The sequence below is a fragment of the Mandrillus leucophaeus genome, unplaced genomic scaffold (genome assembly GCF_000951045.1).
Source record: "Mandrillus leucophaeus isolate KB7577 unplaced genomic scaffold, Mleu.le_1.0 Scaffold171, whole genome shotgun sequence".
NCBI lineage: Eukaryota > Metazoa > Chordata > Mammalia > Primates > Cercopithecidae > Mandrillus > Mandrillus leucophaeus.
This window is the reverse complement of record NW_012101710.1, coordinates 2,576,423-2,597,522: the sequence shown is the minus strand read 5'-3', so window position 1 is coordinate 2,597,522 and position 21,100 is coordinate 2,576,423. Positions and strand designations below refer to the sequence as shown.

At 54.5% G+C, this 21,100-nt stretch overlaps 1 protein-coding gene across 2 annotated transcripts in view; it reads right to left on the bottom strand.

Annotated features, from left to right (window-relative positions):
• Positions 1-648: 648 nt before the first annotated feature.
• Positions 649-21,100, bottom strand: part of IQCE (IQ motif containing E) — a 42,641-nt gene continuing 22,189 nt past the window's right edge. Inside the window, exons 14-21 of one of the 2 annotated variants that reach the window (XM_011976924.1) lie at positions 18,015-18,119; positions 16,165-16,255; positions 12,746-12,913; positions 9,558-9,581; positions 6,020-6,130; positions 5,365-5,486; positions 4,137-4,240; positions 649-1,539 (exon numbers count right to left, since the gene is read on the bottom strand). In XM_011976924.1, coding sequence (XP_011832314.1) covers positions 1,418-1,539; positions 4,137-4,240; positions 5,365-5,486; positions 6,020-6,130; positions 9,558-9,581; positions 12,746-12,913; positions 16,165-16,255; positions 18,015-18,119 — 847 coding nt within the window. In that variant the 3' untranslated portion in view covers positions 649-1,417. Of the gene's footprint in view, positions 1,540-3,784; positions 4,241-5,364; positions 5,487-6,019; positions 6,131-9,557; positions 9,582-12,745; positions 12,914-16,164; positions 16,256-18,014; positions 18,120-21,100 lie in introns of those variants that run through there. The other variant, XM_011976923.1, reaches the window with a different exon arrangement.

Below are 21,100 nucleotides of genomic sequence, written 5' to 3'. Positions count from 1 at the left end.
GGCCTTCTGACCGCCGTGGAGGACGCCCCAGGCTCAGCTTGGGTGAATCAGAAGGACGCCATGCTGCAGAAGAGGTGCCCAGGGGTTAGCCTGTCCCTGTGGCCAGAAGCCTTGGGAGAAGCCTTTGGCTGTGTAAGAAGGGGCTTTCTAACATTGGGTCTTTCCTGAGACAGCAGCCAGCCCCGGCAGGAGTCCCCACAGGGGTGCTGTGGAGATGTGGACACTAGGCCCGGGCTGTGCAGGGGTCTAGATGCCCCTGAAGGCCCACCCAGGTCTAAGGCTCTTCCTCTTGATGCCCCAGCAGGGGCTAATCTCACACACAAGCAAGAGATGGGCACTGGACACTGTGCGCTTCCCCCAGGAACTCCTTCCTAGGCCTCTGCAGCTGCTGCCTCCAAGGGCTCCTCCCAGGCCTCCGCAGCTGCTGGCTCCCCAGACTCTGCATGCCCAGCCCAGCCCAGGCCAGCAGTGGAGCCGGGAGTGCAGAGGCCGCACACATGGGGTGATGGGGACTGTCCCAGACACCACATGCAACACACCCCAGCACGAGCCTGTGCTCTCCCTTGGAACGGCGAGCCTGCCTCCTCACCCTCCTCTCCTCTCCTTCCCCCGGGTGGCCCCACAGAGGCTGAGACACCTGCTGCCGGTTTGGGAACAGACATCACCCTGATGTTCTCAAAAGCAAGTGTGATGCTGCTTTTGTGGTTATAATTTGGAATTAAAGAGAAGACTTTGTCTCCACAGTGACAGAATCCAACCAAACTCCTTCCTGGGAAGGGCAGCTGTGGAGGGCGGTGCTTCAGGGGTAGCGAGGGTGACGGGAAAGGACGGTGTGAGCAGGTGGGGCATGGCGTACGCTCATTTGGGGACCTGGGTGTCTTTAGCTCCTCACTGGCTTGGGACATGCCGTGTTTTGCTGTGGGGATGGGGGGAAGCCGGTCTCACACCTTCCTAAGGCACAGCGGGGTGCCTCTGCCTGGCCTACTGGGCCGAGATCGAAGCAAATCCTGGTTGTCGTGGGTGTCACCAGGAAGAGCAGGCGTGGTGTTGGTGCTAGCTGCAGATAGCAGCTCCTCATGGTCAAGGTCGTGGGCAGGTGGCGAGGTGGTCAGATAACATGTCACTACAGGGCTCCCTGGTGTCCGCGAGCTCACGGCAGACGTGTCTGTCGCCACTGAAAACCCACCATCCGAGCTGCAGCTGGAGACGAGGGAGATGCGAGCCGCTGGCCCTCCCCGGAGAATAAAGTAAAGGCATTTGGGTTTCCTTCCACAAACAAAAGCACAGAGAGACGATGCAGATGTTGAGAGGTTAAGTAGGTATCATTCTTCTCCTAACACGACAAATTATCTTTCCAGTCGTGGCTCCTATGTCCTCAGCAGTGCTGCCATCACGTCATGGAGACAGTGACGGGGACCTAGACTGGAAAGTTCTTCTTCGTGGGCAGAGATGGGGCAATGACAATATCGTCGGAATCATCGGAGTTGACGTCATCCCCAGGTGAAGGTGCCACGGACTGCGGCCCTGCGGGAGAGGGGTCTGTGGAAATGAACCACAGGGAGACAGGTCAGCCACGCTGACCTCAGGGGCTGACACCACGGACACCCTTACACTGTCTGGTCTTCCCCGGCGGGTAAGACGGCGGCTACCCCCAGAAGCAGTAAGCCATGGGGCACACAGGCCCGCAGGACCAACTCACACACCTGCCAGAAAGCCTCACTCTCCTAGCCTTCACACTCAGCTCTGGTCACCATTCCCCAAATCCAAACTCCTGCAAAAGCGGACATTTGCCAGCACGGAGGAACCTCGAGTCTGCGCCGGAGGAATTCCCTGGAAGTTGTTCCCACAGCAGCAGCCCAGGAGTCCGGGGCCTGGCTGGGCGGCTACCTGTGTGTAGGAGCGTTTCTGCTGGGTGCAGTGGCTCACGCCTGTAACCCCAGGACTCTGGGAGGCCGAGGTGGGAGGGTGGCTTGAACCCAGGAGTTCTAGACCAGTCTGGGCAACACGGCGAGACCACATCTTTAAAAAAAAAAAAGCCAGCTTCCCTGTTAACTCGCTGGCCACTGGTATGGAAGGCAGGAGGGGGCAAGGCACGGATCGCTGTGAGCCTGCAAGCTGCTCGGCCATTCCCCTTTGGATGCTACTTCCTTCATAAGCATCTAGAGTGTTCAGAACTCTTAATCCACTCTAGAATGGGAAGCCACCTACAGACGGGATGGGGGTGGGTACCAGAGCTGAAGAGGGGACCGGCCCTACCACACCAGCAGCCCCAGAGCTCCTCGGGAGGGAGCCTGACTCTTACTGCCTTGAAAGATGAAAGTAAAAAAGTAACGAACTGCTGATGTGAGATTTTAAAAAGGGAAGGAAATGGCAACTCGGCCATGCTGCAGATACTGTAACTGTGTCAGCTTTTTTTTCCTGCCACTTCCAAGAAAATTCATATTAAAGGGGAACCTTACGAAATTAAAAACAGTTTTCATAGTGATCTTCAAAAACAACCAATCAGCTTAAACAAAAGCTCAATTTCTACTTTTCACAGAGACATTTCCTTAGGTCAATCAAGCTGAATCCCTGGGTCACTGGGATGAACTTGCCCCTTCAAAATCACTTGCGTTTAGCAAGAGAAAAGGGCAGCACCAAGGCCCGCTTTAGCCCCTGATCAAAGCCTCTAAAGGTCGCCAAACGCAGGGTCTGGTGAAGCCGGCGGAACAATGGAAAGCCTTTTGCAGAGCCCGTGAGTCACAGGCCGGCCGGTGGCTTTGCGTGTCTGCACATTCTCCCCGAAACCCCACGGGGCTCCTCTTTTGGTTGAGCTTTACAAATGGAGGTTTTGGAGCGAATAGCAAAGTTCAAAGTTTTCTAGCTCTGACGAAACTAGGTTAAAAACTGACTGAAAAGAAGAAAACGTGATTTCATATGTGGCATTTCCAGGTCAAACGTGGTGTACAGTTCTTAGCTCGTGCAGGAGACTCTCTCAGACACAGCCCCTAGCGGGACCCGCTGGGGAGGGAAGGCTTTCGGGCTCCAGGTCTGATGTGGGCCCCAAAACGGCCTCTTCCCGACTCCGTGTCATCACAGGAGGGATCTCCTAGGAAAGCAAGGCCTCGGCCCACCATGGGCCCCCACACTTACTGCAGTGGTGCTGGGGGGCTGCCGCCTCCCTGGGCCCGTCCTGAAGGGACATTCTTATTAAGGTGTGTGGGTCCCGGGCAGGCCTCACCCTTCCTTCACCCCCGGCCTTCATCACCCTCATCCTTTGGGCTCAGAAGAGCCTCTTCCTTTGTGGCTTTCCTTGCTGTTCTGTCTCCTCCCTCCCTGACTCCACCCTGGAGACCTAAGGACTCAGCACAGCAAAGCCCTTTACCTAACACTTCCCACGTGAGATGGCCCCACACGCCACACTCCTCAACAGGTCTCAAGGCTGCCCTTCTCCATCTCCTGACAGTCCCGCGTCTCGACACTGCGCCTCTGCACTCATCCTCCCTTTACGGCTTGAAGTATCAGTGAGGGGTTTCTAATTGCAGGATAAGACACGGGATCTCAAGTCTACGCAGAGCAGCATAGATTTGGGGGTGCAGAGTAGCTTTTGAGCTGTCTAGCCCGTTCTCTACTTTGCACATGAAGGGACTGACGGCCAGAGAAAGGCAGGGCCCTGCTGGGGCATCCCCGTCAGCTCCGGGTAGCTCCGGCAGAGCAGGGATGAGGCCTCACCCGAGGGTGTGGCATCCTGCAGCGCCAGCGGCTTCTTCACTGACCGTTTTTGGGCTTTAACAAAATAGAAAAGGAACCAGTAACACAGTTTTACTTAACAAACAAATGGGAGAAATGCTGGCCCGGAGGAGGAAGCCACCTCGGTCCCATTGGAGCTGAGAGCAAAAATAAAGACAGCGAGGACCTCTGCAGTCCCAGGGACAAGGACCTCTGCAGTTCCAGGGACAAGGGACAAGCTGGGCCAAGGGGGGCTCTGTTGGGGGCCTTCCTGGCATAAGGCGACACTTAGTTCAGAGGCAGCTCCAGATGGGACACTTCTCCCTTCCGTCCTGACACAGCCCGGGCTTCCTGGAGGTGGCCACTGTTTGGCTGGGACCTCAGCAGACCAGCTGCCCTGGTGCCAGAATCCAAATGAATGAAATTACCAGGAGGAGCTGCGAGGAAGGGTGGGGAGGAGGCGTCCCTGTGTGTGGCTGAAGCCGATCTCCTCTTCGTAGAAGCTGCGGTGGTGGTTCTTTTACCGGTAGCGCTGGAAAAAAGAAAACGCCAGCTGATTCTGCCTTTAGGGAGTACAAACCTCTCTGAGGTTTACGACAAGCCTCACTAATTTGCCTGGAGGCAAGTATTCCAATGAAAGCAAACACACAGCCACGCCGGAGCCCCACGGCCAGCCCTGTACCCAAGATGCACCCAGGGTCCAGAAACGTCCGGCCATGAAGAGCCTCAGACACGTCCCCTATCCATCTCCTCAGGGACCATGCTGAGGTCAGGCCAGTACAGTTTTATAAGCTGGCCTCAGACGGCTCCCTTCCCTGTCTCCTGTCTGGGCTGGCCCAGCTGCCATTCCCCAGGGACGTGGTTGCAGGTTGCATGGCCCTCCACGTCCTGGCTGGGGCTCGCTGCCCAGCGACGGGTCCCCGACTCCTGAGCCCATGGTGTGTCCCAGGCCACATGGGATCAGGACCACGAGAGGCAGATGCGGCCTTGGAGGGAGAAACTGCCCACTTGGAAGTGCTGGGTGGCTGTGCGTCTCCACCATGAAGGCTGAGAACCAGAGTAGTCTGTGATAAGAGGGGAACAAGCCCCACGCAGGGTGAAGCAGAGGAGGGTGAGGGAGTGGGGCCGTCTCTTCCCTCTACTCTAAACTCCCCCTCTACCCAGGCTCACTTCAAGGGGTTTTGATTTCTGCAACCAAGAGAGTCCTAGTGAATCCACCGGGAGGCCTGTAGGAACACTGCCATCTAGACCCTGCACGCGTCGCCTGTCATATGCCGTGTCTAACACTGAGGTCACATCACAGTTTTCTTTCAAAGGGATGACATATCGGCACAGCCGAAAGTCAGGCCAGACTGATGGCGACCTGAGCTACATGGTTTCTGAAGCTCCTCATCTCCTCCCAGTAGGGAAGAAGCGACTCTGGAAAGGGCTCCCGAGGATCAGAACTTCCAGCCCGCTCCACGTCCGTGGTGCAGCAGGGAGTCCTCACGACGCGAAGCCTTTACTCAGGCCCCAAACTGAGGTCCCGCTGGCAGGCAGCAGGTGCTGCTCCAGTTCCCGCTACATGCCCTGCGCCCAGTGCTCTGTGCCCACTACAGTGGGCAGCCTCCTGCGCCACATCTGTGTCCCGGGGGCATCCCTGTGACCCCGACTCACCTGTGCCTGGCCCGGGCCAGGTGTGCCCGCAGAGCGGACTGGATGATGACGATGGCCTCCTCCTGCGCAGGGCTGCCCTCGGCCTGGGCGATGGGGCTCAGAACACGGGGCACAGGAGAGCTCTGGGGCGCAAGGACAGTAGGGAAGATGACTGTTTGGCAGCCCCCTGGTGGCTCCTGGTGCTGGGCTCCGGGGACACCCTGGGTGTAAGGGAGATGGGAAGAGCTCAGTTTCCATTTCAGGTGGCCCTGCCTCCCGGGAATTGCTAGTCAGTGAGCAGCCTCCTGGCGGCAGGTTCTGAATTTTTAAACTGTAGGGATTCTTAAACAAACACCTGGTCCTCCTTACAGAGGAGGGGCTGGCATGGCCTGCGTCTATCTTCGGTAGTTTTTAGCTACATCTTCATGGAGCTATTTGACTCTCCGGCAGCTCAAGGCAATCTGGCCCTAATGCCATACCCATCCGGGGCCTGTGCAGAGGGGCCTGTGCAGAGGGGCCTGCGTGGCCTACGTGGCCAGGGATGGAGTGGAGGGGATGCCTGCTGGGCGGGCGGGGATGTGGAGGCTGAGAGGTGCCCTGCGCTTTCTCAGTGGATGGAGTGTGAGATGAGCAGCTCTGGAGATGGCCACTGGGATGTCCAGCGCCCCGATGTTACCTGGTCTGGGAGGCCTGGCATGCTGGGCGGCTCTGAGCCATGTGCTTTGCTTGCTAAGAGCTTTGTCCGCGCCACATGTCCCCTGAAAGCTGCCTGAAGCACCACAGCCGCCTGTCAGGGAAGGAAGCAGGGAGAGAAAAGCGGGTGTGAGTGCCCAGGGCGACGGCGGGCAAGAGGGAGGTGCTGAGGGGAGAGCTGCCTCGGCAGTAGGGAACGCAACTCCTCTCACTGCTGCGCAGCCATAGTCTCCCAAAGAGCCTTCTGCGCTCCCACTCACCCCAGTCCGTCAGAAACTCACTGGCACCCCAGGGAGCACAGGGCGCGGCGCCTGTTACCACGGTGGGGACTCTGGGAATGGGAGGGGCCTGCTGTTCACTGCAGTCCCTTTCAGTGGCTAATAGGGGCTGGTATTTCACACGTGGTTATGTTTTCATGTTGGAGCATTTTTCCCCGTTGGAATAGTTTACTGGTTTCATCTACTTTCCATATACGTTTTCTAAATCAAGCAAGGGGCAACAGGACCTCTAAAGTGATCTTAAGAGAATGATTTATCCTTTGAGCTTAATCTTAAATGATTTTCTTAGGCAATGTGGCCGGGTGCAGTGGTTCATGCCTGTAATCCCAGCACGTTGGGAGGCTGAGGCAGGATGATCACTTGAGGCCAGGAAATTCAGACCAGCCTGGGCAACATAGCAAGACCTTGTGTCTACAAAAAATTAGCTGGGCATGGCATACACCTGTCATCCAGTGCTTTGGGAGGCTGAGGTGGGAAGATCCACTGAGCCCAGGAGTTTGACACCAGCCTGGCCAATATGGTAAAAACCCATCTCTACTGAAAATACAAAAATTAGCCCGGCGTGGTGGTGCATGCCTGTAGTCCCAGCTACTCAGGAGGCTGCGGCATGAGAATCGTTTGCACCTGGGAGGCAGAGGCTGCAGTGATCCAAGACTGGGCCACTGCACTCCAGCCTGGGTGACACAGTGAGACTCTATCTCACTCCGTGAGAAGTCCACGCTCCATTTTCGGGGAAGCACTTATTTTTGAACAATCTGCCTCTAACCCCGTGAGCGCCCCCAGCCTGATATGGGCAGCTCTCAAACACGTTAGGAGAATGATGAGTGTGCCCACTGAGCCCCACGCCAAGCGAGGTTAGCAGGCTTGCCACTGCTGGAACAGAAAGCACCTTTGTTTTGTCTTAAAGCAAGGGGAAGAACGCTGGGGTGGGAAAAGAGCTCAGCAGAGGAGGGCGAGGCAGCGCTGGCTATCAACAATGAATGATCCGCCAGAGTGCGGTGACCACATGGAGGCTGCCCAGAAGCTTCCGGTAAAGCGGCTGCCAGGTATGGGGCGTTCTGCACCAGCCGGAGGGGTAAGAGGGGCACGCATCTCTGTCACGCCACACACTGCGCACACACTGCCAAACCCCACACTCACCACAGCCCCACACAGGCAGCCTCACTGCTGTCTTTAGAGATGAGGACCCTGAGGCATGGGGGGTGCCAGGGAGAGAAGCAGGACGGGGAGACAGCACCCACCACTGACTGGCCCATTGGCCGAGGAGCCCAGGTCCCCTCACCCACTCGCTGGAGGGCATTTACCAAACGCCTCCCACATGCCAGGCGCTAGTCTAGGCACCAGAGGTGTTGTGGCAAAAAGACAGAGCTTGCATTCTGATGGGAGGCTGGCAAGAATAACCACAAAGTGAGATGCCAGGCAGGGGCATGTGCTAGGAACCGCAGCCGGCTGCGGGGACTGGGAGCCTGGGCAGGCTGTGGTGGGTGGGCAGGTGGGAGGCTGACGTGCTGGAGACCTCGGGATGAGGGCCTGAGGGCTGCTAGAGGATGGGAGGGATTGTCAAGAGACGGGGATGTTGGAAGTTGCCACTGCAAATGTGTCAGATGGGTATGGACAAGGGTGTGGCTGTGGGGCAGGTTCAGGGACGAGGAGGCCAGGCATGGAGGGGCTGCAGAACTGAAGGCTGAAGACTAGGGCAGTGGTGAGCAGGGGGCCCTTCCTCAGGGACAGTGTGGTGAGCCAGGTGGGCAGTCCAGCTACCTGCTCATGGAGGGCGCTCACGCGGCTGTGGCCTGGCCGCCAGATGCCAACATTCTCCCACTGCAGCTGCGCGCAGGCCACCGAGCCTGGTGCGCCGCCCACACCCGTGACCATACTGGCCGTCCTGACTGCAGAGTATGAACCCCGTGAAATTTGGACAGTGTCTGGCTAGTCTGTTACAAGCTCCTCTCGTGCCTGGCACATGGCAGGAGCCCAGCAAACAGTTGTGGATGAGTAGTGTGGCCAAGGGGAAGGGGACAATGGGTGGGGCAGGGGGAAGGCAAGCCCCGCCCTGATGGCAGAGCTGTCAACCCTGCTGGCATCAGATGCACCTGGCGAGTGTGAGGACAAGCGGGTGCAGGGTCTGCCCTACCACGGAGAAGCAGCTGCCGGCAAGGAAGAAGGCAGCGTGAGAAGCCCTGTGGCCCAGCGCCCGCTCTGAGTGACTGGAGCTGGGGCCTCTCCCGTGGTCTAAGTGGAAATACACTACCGTCCCCGAAGGGGCCCTAGAGGAGAGGCGAGCATCTCCGAGGCCACCAGGACTCTAGCAAAATAACGATCTCACTTTCCAGCTCCTCCCTGAAAAGGATCATGGCTGGAACCGCACTGTTCATCCATCTGTCAGTTCTCAGCTGTGGGTGACATACTCAACCTCCATTCCAGTTCCACGCCCTCGCCCCGTCTCAGACTGCTCATCCCGCCGGCTCTGCTAGGACGCCCTCCCCTCACTTCCCGGTGCAGCAAGCTCTGACATCTGTCCCACGAGGCCCACCTTGCACGTCACTCCTCACAGGGACCTCCTGGCCTTTGTGTGCAGGGCTGGCCGCCCCCAGCACCACCCTGGGCTGTAACCGCTTGTTCACTTGTGTGTCTGAGCCTCTGCGTCCCAGAGCCTCTGAGACTGTCCTACGCAGGGTTGGTGATCAGTGAATGTGCATGAAAAGAATGAATGGAAGGAAGGAATGATTGAAGAGATTTTGAAAGTGGGAAATTATCCAAATATTTATTTGATGTTTCTATTTCTTATGTATGTTATACTTAATGTTGGGGTCTGGTTTGGTTTCTTGAAAAGAAAGACTCACTAGGTGCGGTGGCTCATGCCTGTAATTCCTGCATTTTGGGAGCCCAAGATGGGCGAATCACCTAAGGTCAGGAGTTGCAGACCAACCTGGCCAACACGGAGAAACCCCATCTCTACTAAAAACACAAAAATTAGCCGGGCGTGATGGCGCGCACCTGTAATCCCAGCTACTAGGGAGGCTGAGGCAGGAGAATCGCTTGAACCCAGGAGGCGGAGGTTGCAGTGAGCCGAGGTTGCACCACTGCACTCCAGCCTGGGCCACACAGCGAGATTCTGTCTCAAAAAAAAGAAAAAAAAAAAAGAAAAGAAAAGGACTCAACGCATCTTTAAATATCCCCTCACCTACTTTACAACAAAATACAAATCCGTATTTTGAAACTGATGAAATAAACCTCACTTACCTCATCCAGAACAGCTTTTGTTTTCTGAAAAAAAGAAAAAATACATGAATAAACACAAGAAGGATGAACGTTTCCCCACACAGTGGTTTTCAGTCCTTGATCTTGCCAACAGGCGTCCATCAAGCCAACAAGAGGCCTGGCTGCCCTGGCTCTTCCCTCCCAAGCTGCTGGGGCCCAGCAAACAAATGCCTTTGTAAGGAGGACGAAAGTGAGAGGCAGAATGAGGATGGCGGGAATTCTCCGGGAGTCACGAGGTGGCCCAAGCTGCAGATGAAGGGATGTGTCTGTGCCATGTGCCGGTCCTCTGGCTGTGCAGAAGGGACTCCATTAGGCCAAGCTGTGCAGCTAAGGAGGTGGATGTGGGCCCGATGTGAGAGCCCTCTCACATCACAGGTGTCCGGACCACTGTCCTTTCTGGATAAGTCCCGGAATTCGGAGGCTGAGGCTGCCTGCTGGGGAGGTTATGAAGGGGACTTTGGTTCAGGGGTCTGGATCACTGGCCTCAACCTGACTGATCATCAGTCACCCTTGGGTGTCCTGGGAAGTTTCTGTGGCTGCAGCTGACACACAGCGTCACAGTCAGCAGAGAGGGTCCCTCGGAGCACGTGTTCTTACAGATGTGAACGAAGTCCTTCCCAGATGTTGAAGTCAAAATAATCAATATACACTTAATGAAATGGAATGGCCACGGCCAGATAACAGGTACATCAGCCGGCTGATTTTCCAGTCATCAGAGTGCTCAGCCCACATGTGTACTACTGTACACAGGATCTGTCCCTTGGGAGATTAAGGAGGAACTGAGTACAAGGACCAACAGAATGTAAGATGGAAGCAAAGAGATATATACACTGAATAAGAGAGAGACAGAGAGAGACAGACAGACAGACAGACAAGACAGCATCTGCTCAGCACCTGAAGGGAAGTCACTAAGTTTTCTCCCACCTTTTTGGGAGGACCAGGAGTCGGCCCCGCTAATAAGGGAACTGCTTTTCAGACGAAGACAGCTGTGACATGAACGACATGAAGGCCACAAGGGGAAAGGTGGTGGGGACAGACCTCATGGAGGCCAAGCTGTCCTCTATAAACTGCTGGCTAGTTACCAAGGGAAACTCGTTTCTTTAAAATGGTGAAAGCCAGCAGCCATGACCAGGTTAGAAACACAAACAGGGGCCGGCCTGAGGGGATGGGGGTACACAGCCTAAATGTGAGACATTCTTGCCAAAAGCAAACCTGGGTGAATCAGAGCTGGAGACCTTATTTCTCACTTATGGGAAATTAAGGGGACAGAGGAATAAGTTAATGACCCCACAAGGAAACAGATCCAGGACAGGGAACATTCTGTAACACACTGGCCTGCTCTCTGCCAAAGAAAATGTCCTTAGGCCGGGCGCGGTGGCTCACGCCTGTAATCCCAGCACTTTAGGAGGCCGAGGCGGGCGGGTCACGAGGTCAGGAGATCGAGATCATCTTGGCTAACACGGTGAAACCCTGTCTCTACTAAAAATACAAAAAATTAGCCGGGTGTGGTGGCGGGCGCCTGTAGTCCCAGCTACTCGGGAGGCTGAGGCAGGAGAATGGCGAGAACCTGGAAGGCGTTGCTTGTAGTGAGCCAAGATCGCGCCACTGCACTCCAGCCTGGGCGAGAGAGTGAGACTCCGTCTCGATTAAAAAAAAAGAAAAAAAGAAAAAAAAAAAAGAAAATGTCTTTAAAAAGAAAAAAAAAGGCCGGGCGCAGTGGCTCACACCTATAATACCAGTACTTTGGGAGGCCAAGGCAGGTGGATCACCTGGGGTCAGGAGTTCGAGACCAGCCTGGCCAACATGGTGAAACCCTGTCTCTAATAAAAATTCAAAAATTAGCTGGGCATGGTGGTGTGCGCCTGTAATCCCAGCTACTTGGGAAGCTGAGGCAGGAGAATTGCTTGAACCCGGGAGGCAGAGGTTGCAGTGAGCCGGGATCATGCCACTGCACTCCAGCCTGGGCGACAAGAGCAAAACTACATCTCAAAAAAAAAAAAAAAAAAGAAAAAACATCTAGGTGCAGTAGCTCACACCTGTAATCCCAGCACTCTGGGAGGCCGAGGCAGGTGAACGGCTTTAGCTCAGGAGTTCAAGACCAGCCTGGACAACATGGCTAGACCCATCTCTACAAAAATTGGCCAGGTGTGGTGGTGCCTGCCTGCAGTCCCAGCTACCTGGTGGGCTGAGGCTGGAGGATTGCTTGGTCCCGGGAGGTCGAGGCTGCAGTGAGTTGCGATTGTGCCACTGCACTCCAGCCTGAGTGACGGAGTGAGACCCTGTCTCTATGAAAAAAGAAAAAAAAGGCTGGGTGTGGTAGCTCATGCCTGTAATCCTGGCACTTTGGGAGGCCAAGGTGGGTGGATCACCTGAGGCCAGGAGTTCGAGACCAGCCTGGCTAATATGGTGAAATCCTGTCTCTACCAAAAATACAAAAATTAGCTTGGCGTGGTGGCGGGCACCTGTATCGCAACTACTTGGGAGGCTGAGGCAGGAGAATTGCTTGAACCTGGGAGTCGGAGGTTGCAGTGAGCCAAGATCATGCCACTGCGCTCCAGCCTGGACAATAGAGCAAGACTCTATCTCAGAAAAACAAACAAACAAAATCGGCCAGGGTGACCTGTTGGTTAAAGAAAAGAAAGGGTGGGGGCTGCTGTGAACCACACTAAGGAGACGTAACCAACCAACCCCCGGGCTCTGGCGGGAGGTGGGCTGAGAACCGCCATGACTGAATGCTGGCGGGAAACAGATAGCTGCAGGCGGCGTCTCGGGACGTTTGGGAAATGTGAACAGGAAGGGCCGGTAGGTGAGGATATCAAGCTGCTGTGACAGTCTGAGGGGCAGTCACGGTGCTGTGGGCAGGTAGGAGAAGACACTGTTCCTTACAAGATACATGCTAATGTTTCATAACATCTAAAACTCACTTTCCAATAGTTCTGGAAGAAAACTGTATGAAAAGAAATCTGGCGAGATGTTCAGTATTGCACAAAACGCACCCAGAACGGATGAGTCAGTGTGTGAATGAGGTTTTTATTTTCTGTATGTTACGGTACTCGGACACCTGGGGCCCGGCTGGCCCCCCAGGCCTAGTCATTCCTAGACAGTGCGTGGCTTGCCTTGGAGCACGAAGACTCACGGGGAGCAGCCCAGGTCGCCTTGGGGAGCCTCACCTTGTGCTTGTACACCTTCCACTGGGCCTGCAGCACCCTGGCCGCGGCGTCTCTTCTCCCGTCAGAGCAGGGGGAGCGGGGCCGCGGGAGCCCCTCCTCACTGGACTCCAGCGGCCAGTCTTGCTCGCAGTGCCTGCTGCTGGGAGTGGGAGCTGGGAGCTCTTGGGCCTGCAGGAAATTGAAGGAGTAAGAGGACGATGAAGCCAGGGCAGGGACGAGCAGTACCCGGCAAGGGGACAGGATATTACTCTGCACGGTGCGGCTGGGCTTATCAGGCGAGTCTTATTAATGTGGCGAGAGCTGTTCCACACTGGTCCGCAGGCCACATGACAGCGGTCTCCTGTACTGCTGAGAAACCGTGTCCAGGCGAGCACACACGTGCAGACACACCTCTCATTAAACTCCCTCAACTCTGTCTGGCCACGCCTTCTGGGAGAGAGAGAGGACGTTTCTTCACACGGCCGTCACACACTCACTACACTCGGTCACATTTTGTTCCTGCAAGAATTGTTTTTCTGGGGTCCTTTTCTGTTTTCTAGTTTAACGCTCTAAATTATAAACATGGTATTTCTGGGATTGAAGGCATTATATATATTTCTACCATGGTTTTTAAGGTAGAAACAAGCCAGGATTGCTATAACGACCACTGAAATAACCATGATTTCAGGCTGGGTGCAGTGGCTCACGCCTGTAATCCCAACAATGTGGGAGGGCCAAGCAGGGAGGATCACTTGAGCCCAGGAGTTCAAGACCAGCCTGGCCAACACAGCGAGACCCCACCTCTATGAAAAAATTTTTAAAATACCCGGGGTGTGGTGGCACACCACTGTGGTCTCAGCTACTCAGGAGGCTGAGGCAGGAGGATCGCTTGAGCCCAGGGGTCAAAGCTGCAGTGAGCCATGATTGTGCCTCTGTAGTCCAGCCTGGGCAACAGAGTGAGACCGTCTCTAAAAAGAAAAAAGAAAAATTATGATTTCTAACACTGATGACTCCAAATGTATCACCCACAGGACACTACCCAGTACAAACGAAAAGGCCTCTCATGTCAAGAATGCAAGCTCGGTGGAGAGCATGCTGTTGCTGAAAGCCCTCCCCAGAGGGAGACACAAGACTGCTCCCAGTGCACACTGGGCCAGGCGCGGGCACAGGTGGCCTGTCCACAGACTTGAACCAACACAGAACGGATTGCACTGGCTTTTCATTATCTGTGTGTTACGACGCTTGGGGCCTTGATGCCCCTCTGGGCCTGGCCAATTCCTAGACAGTGAAGGGCCTGCCTTCGGGCACGGCCATCCTATGCGAGCAACTAATCCAGTGCCCACACTCAGAATCGTCTCCTGCGCTGGGCCCCACACTCCAGGAGGCAATATTCCTCAGCCTTAATCACCCAGGGCCAGGTGCGGAACAGCTCAAGACCACCCTGTGGCCCAGGTCCCGCTGAAGTTCTTCAAGCTTCCAGCCCACCGGCCCCGACCAGCCAGCTCACCTCACTTCGCCCGCTCCTTCCCATGATAAAGGCCCAGGCCCAGGTCTTCCGCACATCCCTGCCGCCTCCTGGCCGACGCGCTGCTCCTGCGTGGCCTTGCGTGCCCTGCCTCCTGTTTCTAGGGACCTGGGAGTGTAAACTTCCTAGGACAGTCACTTGCATGTCTACACATCTTAACATCCCTGACGAAGATGCCCTGGATACATCCACACAGCCAGCTGTTTCCAGATCCCTTTAGCTGTGGCACCAAGTTGCTTGGCACCAGCATTCCGGCCCTGGGCTTCCACATTCTGATTTTGTGACCCTAAGAAGAGCCTCATCTTCCCTCAGTCCTGACACATTTTCAGGCCTCTGTTCCGCTAAAGTGAGATCAGCTGTTAGTATGTGGCCCGTGCCAATGTGATTGGAAAGGTAAAATCAGCTCCTCAGAAGATAAATGAACATTTACTCACACAACTACAGACAGTTAAAAAAAAATCTAAATGTTCACATGCTTATAAATTCCTTGAGGCAACTCTTAAACCCACTCTTGTCACTCCATTTAACCTGCAATTAATCATTCCCACGTGAATGCTAAGAGCCGATTCCCCTACTCGGAGAGCTGATCACTCAATCCCACTCTTCCTTGTCTCTAAAATAGAAATGTTTCCTGAGGAGGAAAATAACACAAAGCTAATACATGCTTATTATGAAAAATTCAGACAATACTAAAAGAAAGTAAAAAAAAAAAAAAAAGCTTATAACCCCACCACACAGAAAAGGCTGTATTTCAGCAGTATTTTCAGACATTTTTGTTTTCTTTTTCTCTCTCTCTCTCTCCTCTCTCTGTTTTCAGACATTGTTCTTTTCTCTTTCTCACTCTCTTTCTTTCTTTTCTTTTTTTAGTGAGACAGGGTCTGGCTCTGTGGCCCAGGATGGAGTGCAGTGGTGCGACCTTGGTTCACTGCTGCCTCCCGAGCAGCTGGGACCACAGGCAGTGGCTTCGATTGGTTTTATCCACGAGCCCCTCTTAGAGCAAACTGCAGCCCCAGGATGGTGACGCCAAGCTCCTTCTTCCTGCCTGAACATGCATGGGCTCATACCTGCCCTCCGAAGGATCCTACCCACTGGAAGGCGATTTGTGAGGACGCCCTTCTGCCACCAGAAGTGCAAGTGCAGGCAGCACCGGCCATGGTGACCAGAGCATGGCTGTGACCCTCCAGGGAGGCAGCAGAGGGCCAGGGACCTTGGAGCCACAGAGACACCGCCTCGACCAGCTGCCCCTGGGTAGCGTCCACACACGCGGAGGGAGTGGAGAGGCAGGAGGGCATCCGCCTAGGGTCCCTGCTCACCTGCCGGGTCCCTGCTAACAGTCACTTCATGTTCAACCCGTGCACAGCTGAGTGACGGCAGAGAGGGCAGAGGAACCCCTACTCCACCCAGAGGGCAGTGCCTGCTGAGGCCTTGCTGGCCTTGTGTTCTGCAGAGAGGGCAGAGGAAGCCCCGCTCCACCCACAGGGCAGTCCCCGCTGAGGCTTTGCCAGCCTCGTGTTCTGGAACTTAGATGAGAGGAGAGGGCGCAGGCCTAGGTCCATGCAGAGGCCTGACTGAGCCTTTGTCCTTTCCCCCTACGCCCCTCCTGCCTCTCAGTGACAGCTCCGGCCACACACCTACACCCTCTGCACGGCTGAGCTTTCGGTTAACTCTTTACTTACCAGCCTTGAGACTCAAATATCAGTTCGAGAAGTCAATTTGCTGACAGTCAATTAATCCCAAAACGCCGGACTTCGACACACACGACATGAGTTATAGAAATCAATCGTGATGACAAAAGGGAGTGGGATTTTCAGTGGATGGTCAGAAACAACTCTGGGCAGAGAAACGGTCGGAACCGTCATGACCAGCGGAAGCCACACCACACCTGACGGGAGACTCAGGCAAACGGTCACTGTACCTTATGAAGAACTTCTGGGCAATCCTCTTTCTCTTCTTTCTCCATTTCTTGCAGTTCTCGGAGCTTGCTGGTAAGCGTCTGAATCTCCTCTCTAAGGCGGAAAGGGAAAAATGAGACACCTCACCTGTCACTATGTGATGAAGGCCGGCGCAGGGCAGGGTGGGGCGGGCGGTCCACGCTGAGACAGGGGGACGCCAGGCAGCCTGTAGAGGGCTGGTAGGGCCACGTCTCCCAGAGCCACAGGGCCCAGCTATGACCTGACGGCACCAGAAACCCCATTGCAGGCCGGGACTTCCTGCTGTCTCCTGCTCTGGGCTGGAAGCCCAACGAGGCCAGGGCTGAGGACCCCCAGGGCCCAGCACCTCTCCTGCAACAGCTAAGAACTAAAAACAGAATCCATTGTGTGAATAAGTAAGTAGGAGGCCGGGCGCGGGGGCTCACACCTGTGATCCCAGCCCTCTGGGAGGCCGAGCCCAGAGGATCACTCGAGCCCACGCGTTTGAGATAAATAAGCAGGGATCACTGGGGTGTTAGTAAACAGTATGAACAGGAGGCACTGCAGTTTAGATGTTCATTCTAGGTACTAAAGGCAAAAAAAAAAAAAAAATTCATTTCTGCACGTGTGCTTTTGGATTTACTTTAATTCTAGCCTTCTGACAGAATTCAGTCAGATTTCTCCTAAAATGAAACGTTTTCTTTTTTTAAAATTTTTTTGAGATGGATTCTCACTCTGTTGCCCAGGCTGGAGTACAGTGGCATGGTATCTGCTCACTGCAACCTCCACCTCCTGGGTTCAAGTGATTCTCCTGCCTCAGCCTCCTGAGTAGCTGGGATTATAGGCACCTGCCACTGTGCCTGGCTAATTTTTGTATTTTTAGTAGAGAGGGGGTTTCACCATGTTGGTCAGGCTGGTCTTGAACTCCTGACCTCGCGATCCGCCCACCTCAGCCTCCCAAAGTGCTGGGATTATAGGCATGAGCCACTGTGCCCAGCCAAGGTTTTCTTCATTCCAGTAATCTATGTCTTACTAATTATTCTGAGTGCTAAATATGTCTGCTCAGATTTCTAACCTAGTTTTTTGTGCATTTTAAAAAGTTAAGACTCATCACACAAAATTCACTATTTTAAAGTGTATAATTCAGTGAATTTTAGCATATTCACAGTGTTGTGCACCTACCACCCCTATCTAATTCCAGAACATTTGCATCGCCCCAGAAAGGAACCCATGCTCGTCAGCAGTCCCCGCTCCCCTCCCAGCCCCTAGCAGCAGCACTTGTCAGGTGGGTCTGCCCGTTCTGGACGTTTCCTGCACACGGAATCGTGTGCTGCGTGGCCTTTTGAATCTGGCTTTCTTTGCCAAGCACCACGTTTTTGAGGGTCCCCGGGCCAGGCCTGTCGGGACTGCTGTCCGCTCTGCGCCTCCGTGTGGTCGACCTCAGGGTGTTTGTCCACCAGCAGCTGATGGACCGTGGGGAGGGTGCTGCTTCCTGGCTCTCGCAAATGGCATTACTTTGAGGGCACGGGCGGCCCCTCTTGAGGACGTGGCCCACACCAGGGTGGCTCTGACCAGAGGCCAGTGTGATGGCTCGTTGGGAAGGGGCAGGTGCTGGCACAGCCAGAGCAGAGGATGCCCCTGCGAGGTGGCCACGATGCCAGAGGGCAGGCCCTGCTCAGCACCCAGAGGTTATTCCCGAGCTGAGTGACAGAAAACCAGGGAAAGACTGCAGGGAGGTGTGGCCTTTCTAAAAACCCGGCTGGCAGCGAGGCTGAGATGCCTCGGGGGGCTGCAGTGGTGGCAGGAGTGCAGACTCGCCTGGCTCCTCTCTCTGGCCCTGACCCGGGTCACATACCTCAAAGCCTCCTCTCTCTCTCTCCTCTCCTCCTCGCCCTCCCTCGCGCGTTCCAGCTCCTTCTCCAGGTCGGCCTTCGCCTGCAGGAGTTGCTTCACCTCCAAACTACACACAGAATAGGAGACTCATCAGCGTTCACGAAAACTGGAGGTTATGTCAGAGCAGGAAGGCGCTTCTGAAAAGTGATAGTGCTCAACCCTTCCTTAGGACAGCAGATGGTGGGGCAGGAGGACCACCAAAGGCCCATTTCTTTTTTTTTTTTTTTTTTTTTGAGACAGAGTCTCGCTGCTCTGTCGCCCAGGCTGGAGTGCAGTGGCGCGATCTCGGCTCACTGTAAGCTCCGCCTCCTGGGTTCACGCCATTCTCCTGCCTCAGCCTCCCAAGTAGCTGGGACTATAGGCGCCCGCCGTCACACCCAGCTAATTTTTGTATTTTTAGTAGAGACGTGTTAGCCAGGATGGTCTCGATCTCCTGACCTCGTGATCCGCCCGCCTCGGCCTCCCAAAGTGCTGGGATTACAGGCTTAAGCCACTGCACCCGGCCAAAAAGCCCATTTCTAATCACACAGTGCCAAGGACAGACCTCAAGGCCCTGCCTGCCCTGAACCAAGCACTTGCTGTGTGCAGGGGATCAACAGGACGATGCCAGAGAAGGCCCTGCCATCAGGCCATAGAATGGGGAGTTGCCCCTCCAGCCGCCACTCATTGGCACGGACCTCGCACCCGCGTGGGGGTGCTGCAGGCAGGCGCAGGGTCCGTGAATGGGACAGGGGCCTGCCTTGCCTAGACCGTGCCACTGCCTATGCGGGGCTCCAGCTGAACCGCTCCCAGATGCATTTCTTGCGTCCCATGTGGTGTGATGGCCACACACTGGCCTTCAACGGAGACTTCTGTCCGAGTCTCAGATGGACTGTATGCTGTCTGCGAGCCCTGACTGCTCAGGGCCTGTGAGTCTCTATTAAATGCCAGAAACCCTAAAGTGCTTAGCAGAGCCCCTGTCACATAGTAAGGGCTAATACGAGGTGGCTCTTGTCATGCCACTTTACAGTTTCATAGATAATTCCAGAAGTTATTTACCTTTCATGACTACCTTAATTTTTTTTTTTACCTGATGTCTATGAACTCTGTAATGACTGCTTAATTGGAAAAGCTTGTCATGAAATACGAATTTTTACAAACGACCTATCAATTGCCATAAATGCGATCTGAGACCTCATGTGAGGGGTAAGGACAGTGGTGACGGGTTGGCCTTCTACTGTTCACAGCAGGTGGCAGAGAACTTAGCAGGCTGGGAGGCACTGGCCGAGTTCTCAGACCCTAAAGGGCACACAAATCACCTGTAGGGCTGGGCGCGGTGGCTCACACCAGTACTCCCAGCACTTTGGGAGGCCAAGGCGGGCAGATCCCTTGAGATCAGGAGTTCCAGACTCAGCGTGGCCAACATGGTGAAACCCCATCTCTACTAAAAATACAAAAATTAGCCAGGTGTGGTGGCGCATGCCTGTAATCCCAGCTACTCGGGAGGCTGAGGCACAAGAATCGCTTGAACTGGGGAGGAAGAGTTTGCAGTGAGCACAGATTGTGCCACTGAACTCCAGCCTGGGCGACAGAGCAAGATTCTGTCTCAAAAAAAAAAAAAAAACCATCACCTGCAGATCCCACTGGATGCAGAGTGTGATTTCAAAGGCCGGGGTAGGGCCTGGGCTCCTGCATGCTAACCAGCTCCCAGCTCCTGCTCCTGCTGCTGCTTCACAGGCCACTCTGAGGGGCAAGTCACGGTAGTGCTTGCAAACTAGAGAGAAACATCATTCCAAAGGTGATGGAGGTGGTTGCCTCATGGCAGAGCCGAGCCCAGAGGAGCCGCAAATAGGAGGAGGACAGGAGCCAGACCAGGTGCTAGGTGGCCACAGGTCATGGAGCTCCGGAGCTCCGGAACACCTGGTGAGGCCCTGCCTTCCTAGCCCTATGTTCACACCAAGTATTTCACAGCATTTAGGTCTTCTTCTGTTTTTTTTTTTTTCGGAGACAGTCTCACTGCCACCCAGGCTTGCATGTAGTGGTATGATTATAGCTCACTGCAGACTTGACTTCCCAGGCTCAAGTGATTCTCCCACCTCAGCCTCCCAAATAGCTGGAATTACCAGCTTGAGTCACTATGAATGGCTACATTTTGTATTTTTTATAGGGATGGGGTTTCACCATGCTGCCCAGGTTGGTCTCAAACTCCTGGACTCAGGCAATCCTGCCACCTTGGCCTCCCAAAGTGCTGGGATTACAGGCGTGAGCCACTGCGTCAGGCTGCAGCACTTATGTTTTATTTCATATGTATTAATAGATCATATGCCCCATAAACATATTACTGAATTAAGACCATGCTGCATAAAATCTAATTGATTTTACATAAACCAATGAAAGTAAATTTGTCTCTAGTAGACAATTTGAAGATTTCTCTGGAATTCAGGGTAGAGAGATTTAAATGTGCTCTCCCACCATTCCCTACACTTTTTTTTTGAGTTGAAGTCTCACTCAGTTGCCTAGGCTGGAGTGCAGTGACATCATCATAGCTCACTGCAGCCTCGAACTCTTGGGCTCAAGCGATCCTCCTGCCGTGGCCTCCTGAGTAACTGGGACTACAGACATGAGCCACCACTCCCAGTTAATTTAAAAATTTATTTTGGAGAGGTGGAGTCTTGCTATGTTGCCCAGGCTGGTCTGAAACTCCTGGCCTCAAGCAATCCTCCCACTTCGGCCTCCCAAAATGCTGGGATGACAGGTATGCCCGACCCCTCATGCTTTTGATAATGTAATATGGTCAGTTAGTGTCTTCTTGTTATCACTAAAGCTGCCTTTCTTTCACCACCAAAACGTAAGAAGTTTTAGAATCATATAAAAATATGCAGTGACCACTATGAGCTGAACAGTTTTCCAAACTGACAACTGTTGAACCCTGGCGAAGATCAGTTTCCACAGGGAGTGACAGCTGCTTCCCTGGCGAGGCTGTGGGCGGGGCCTCGGGAGGACCTACTCTCTCTGCAGCAGCTGCTCCCATGGGGACACTGGTGGGGCCTCAGGAGGACCTACTCTCTG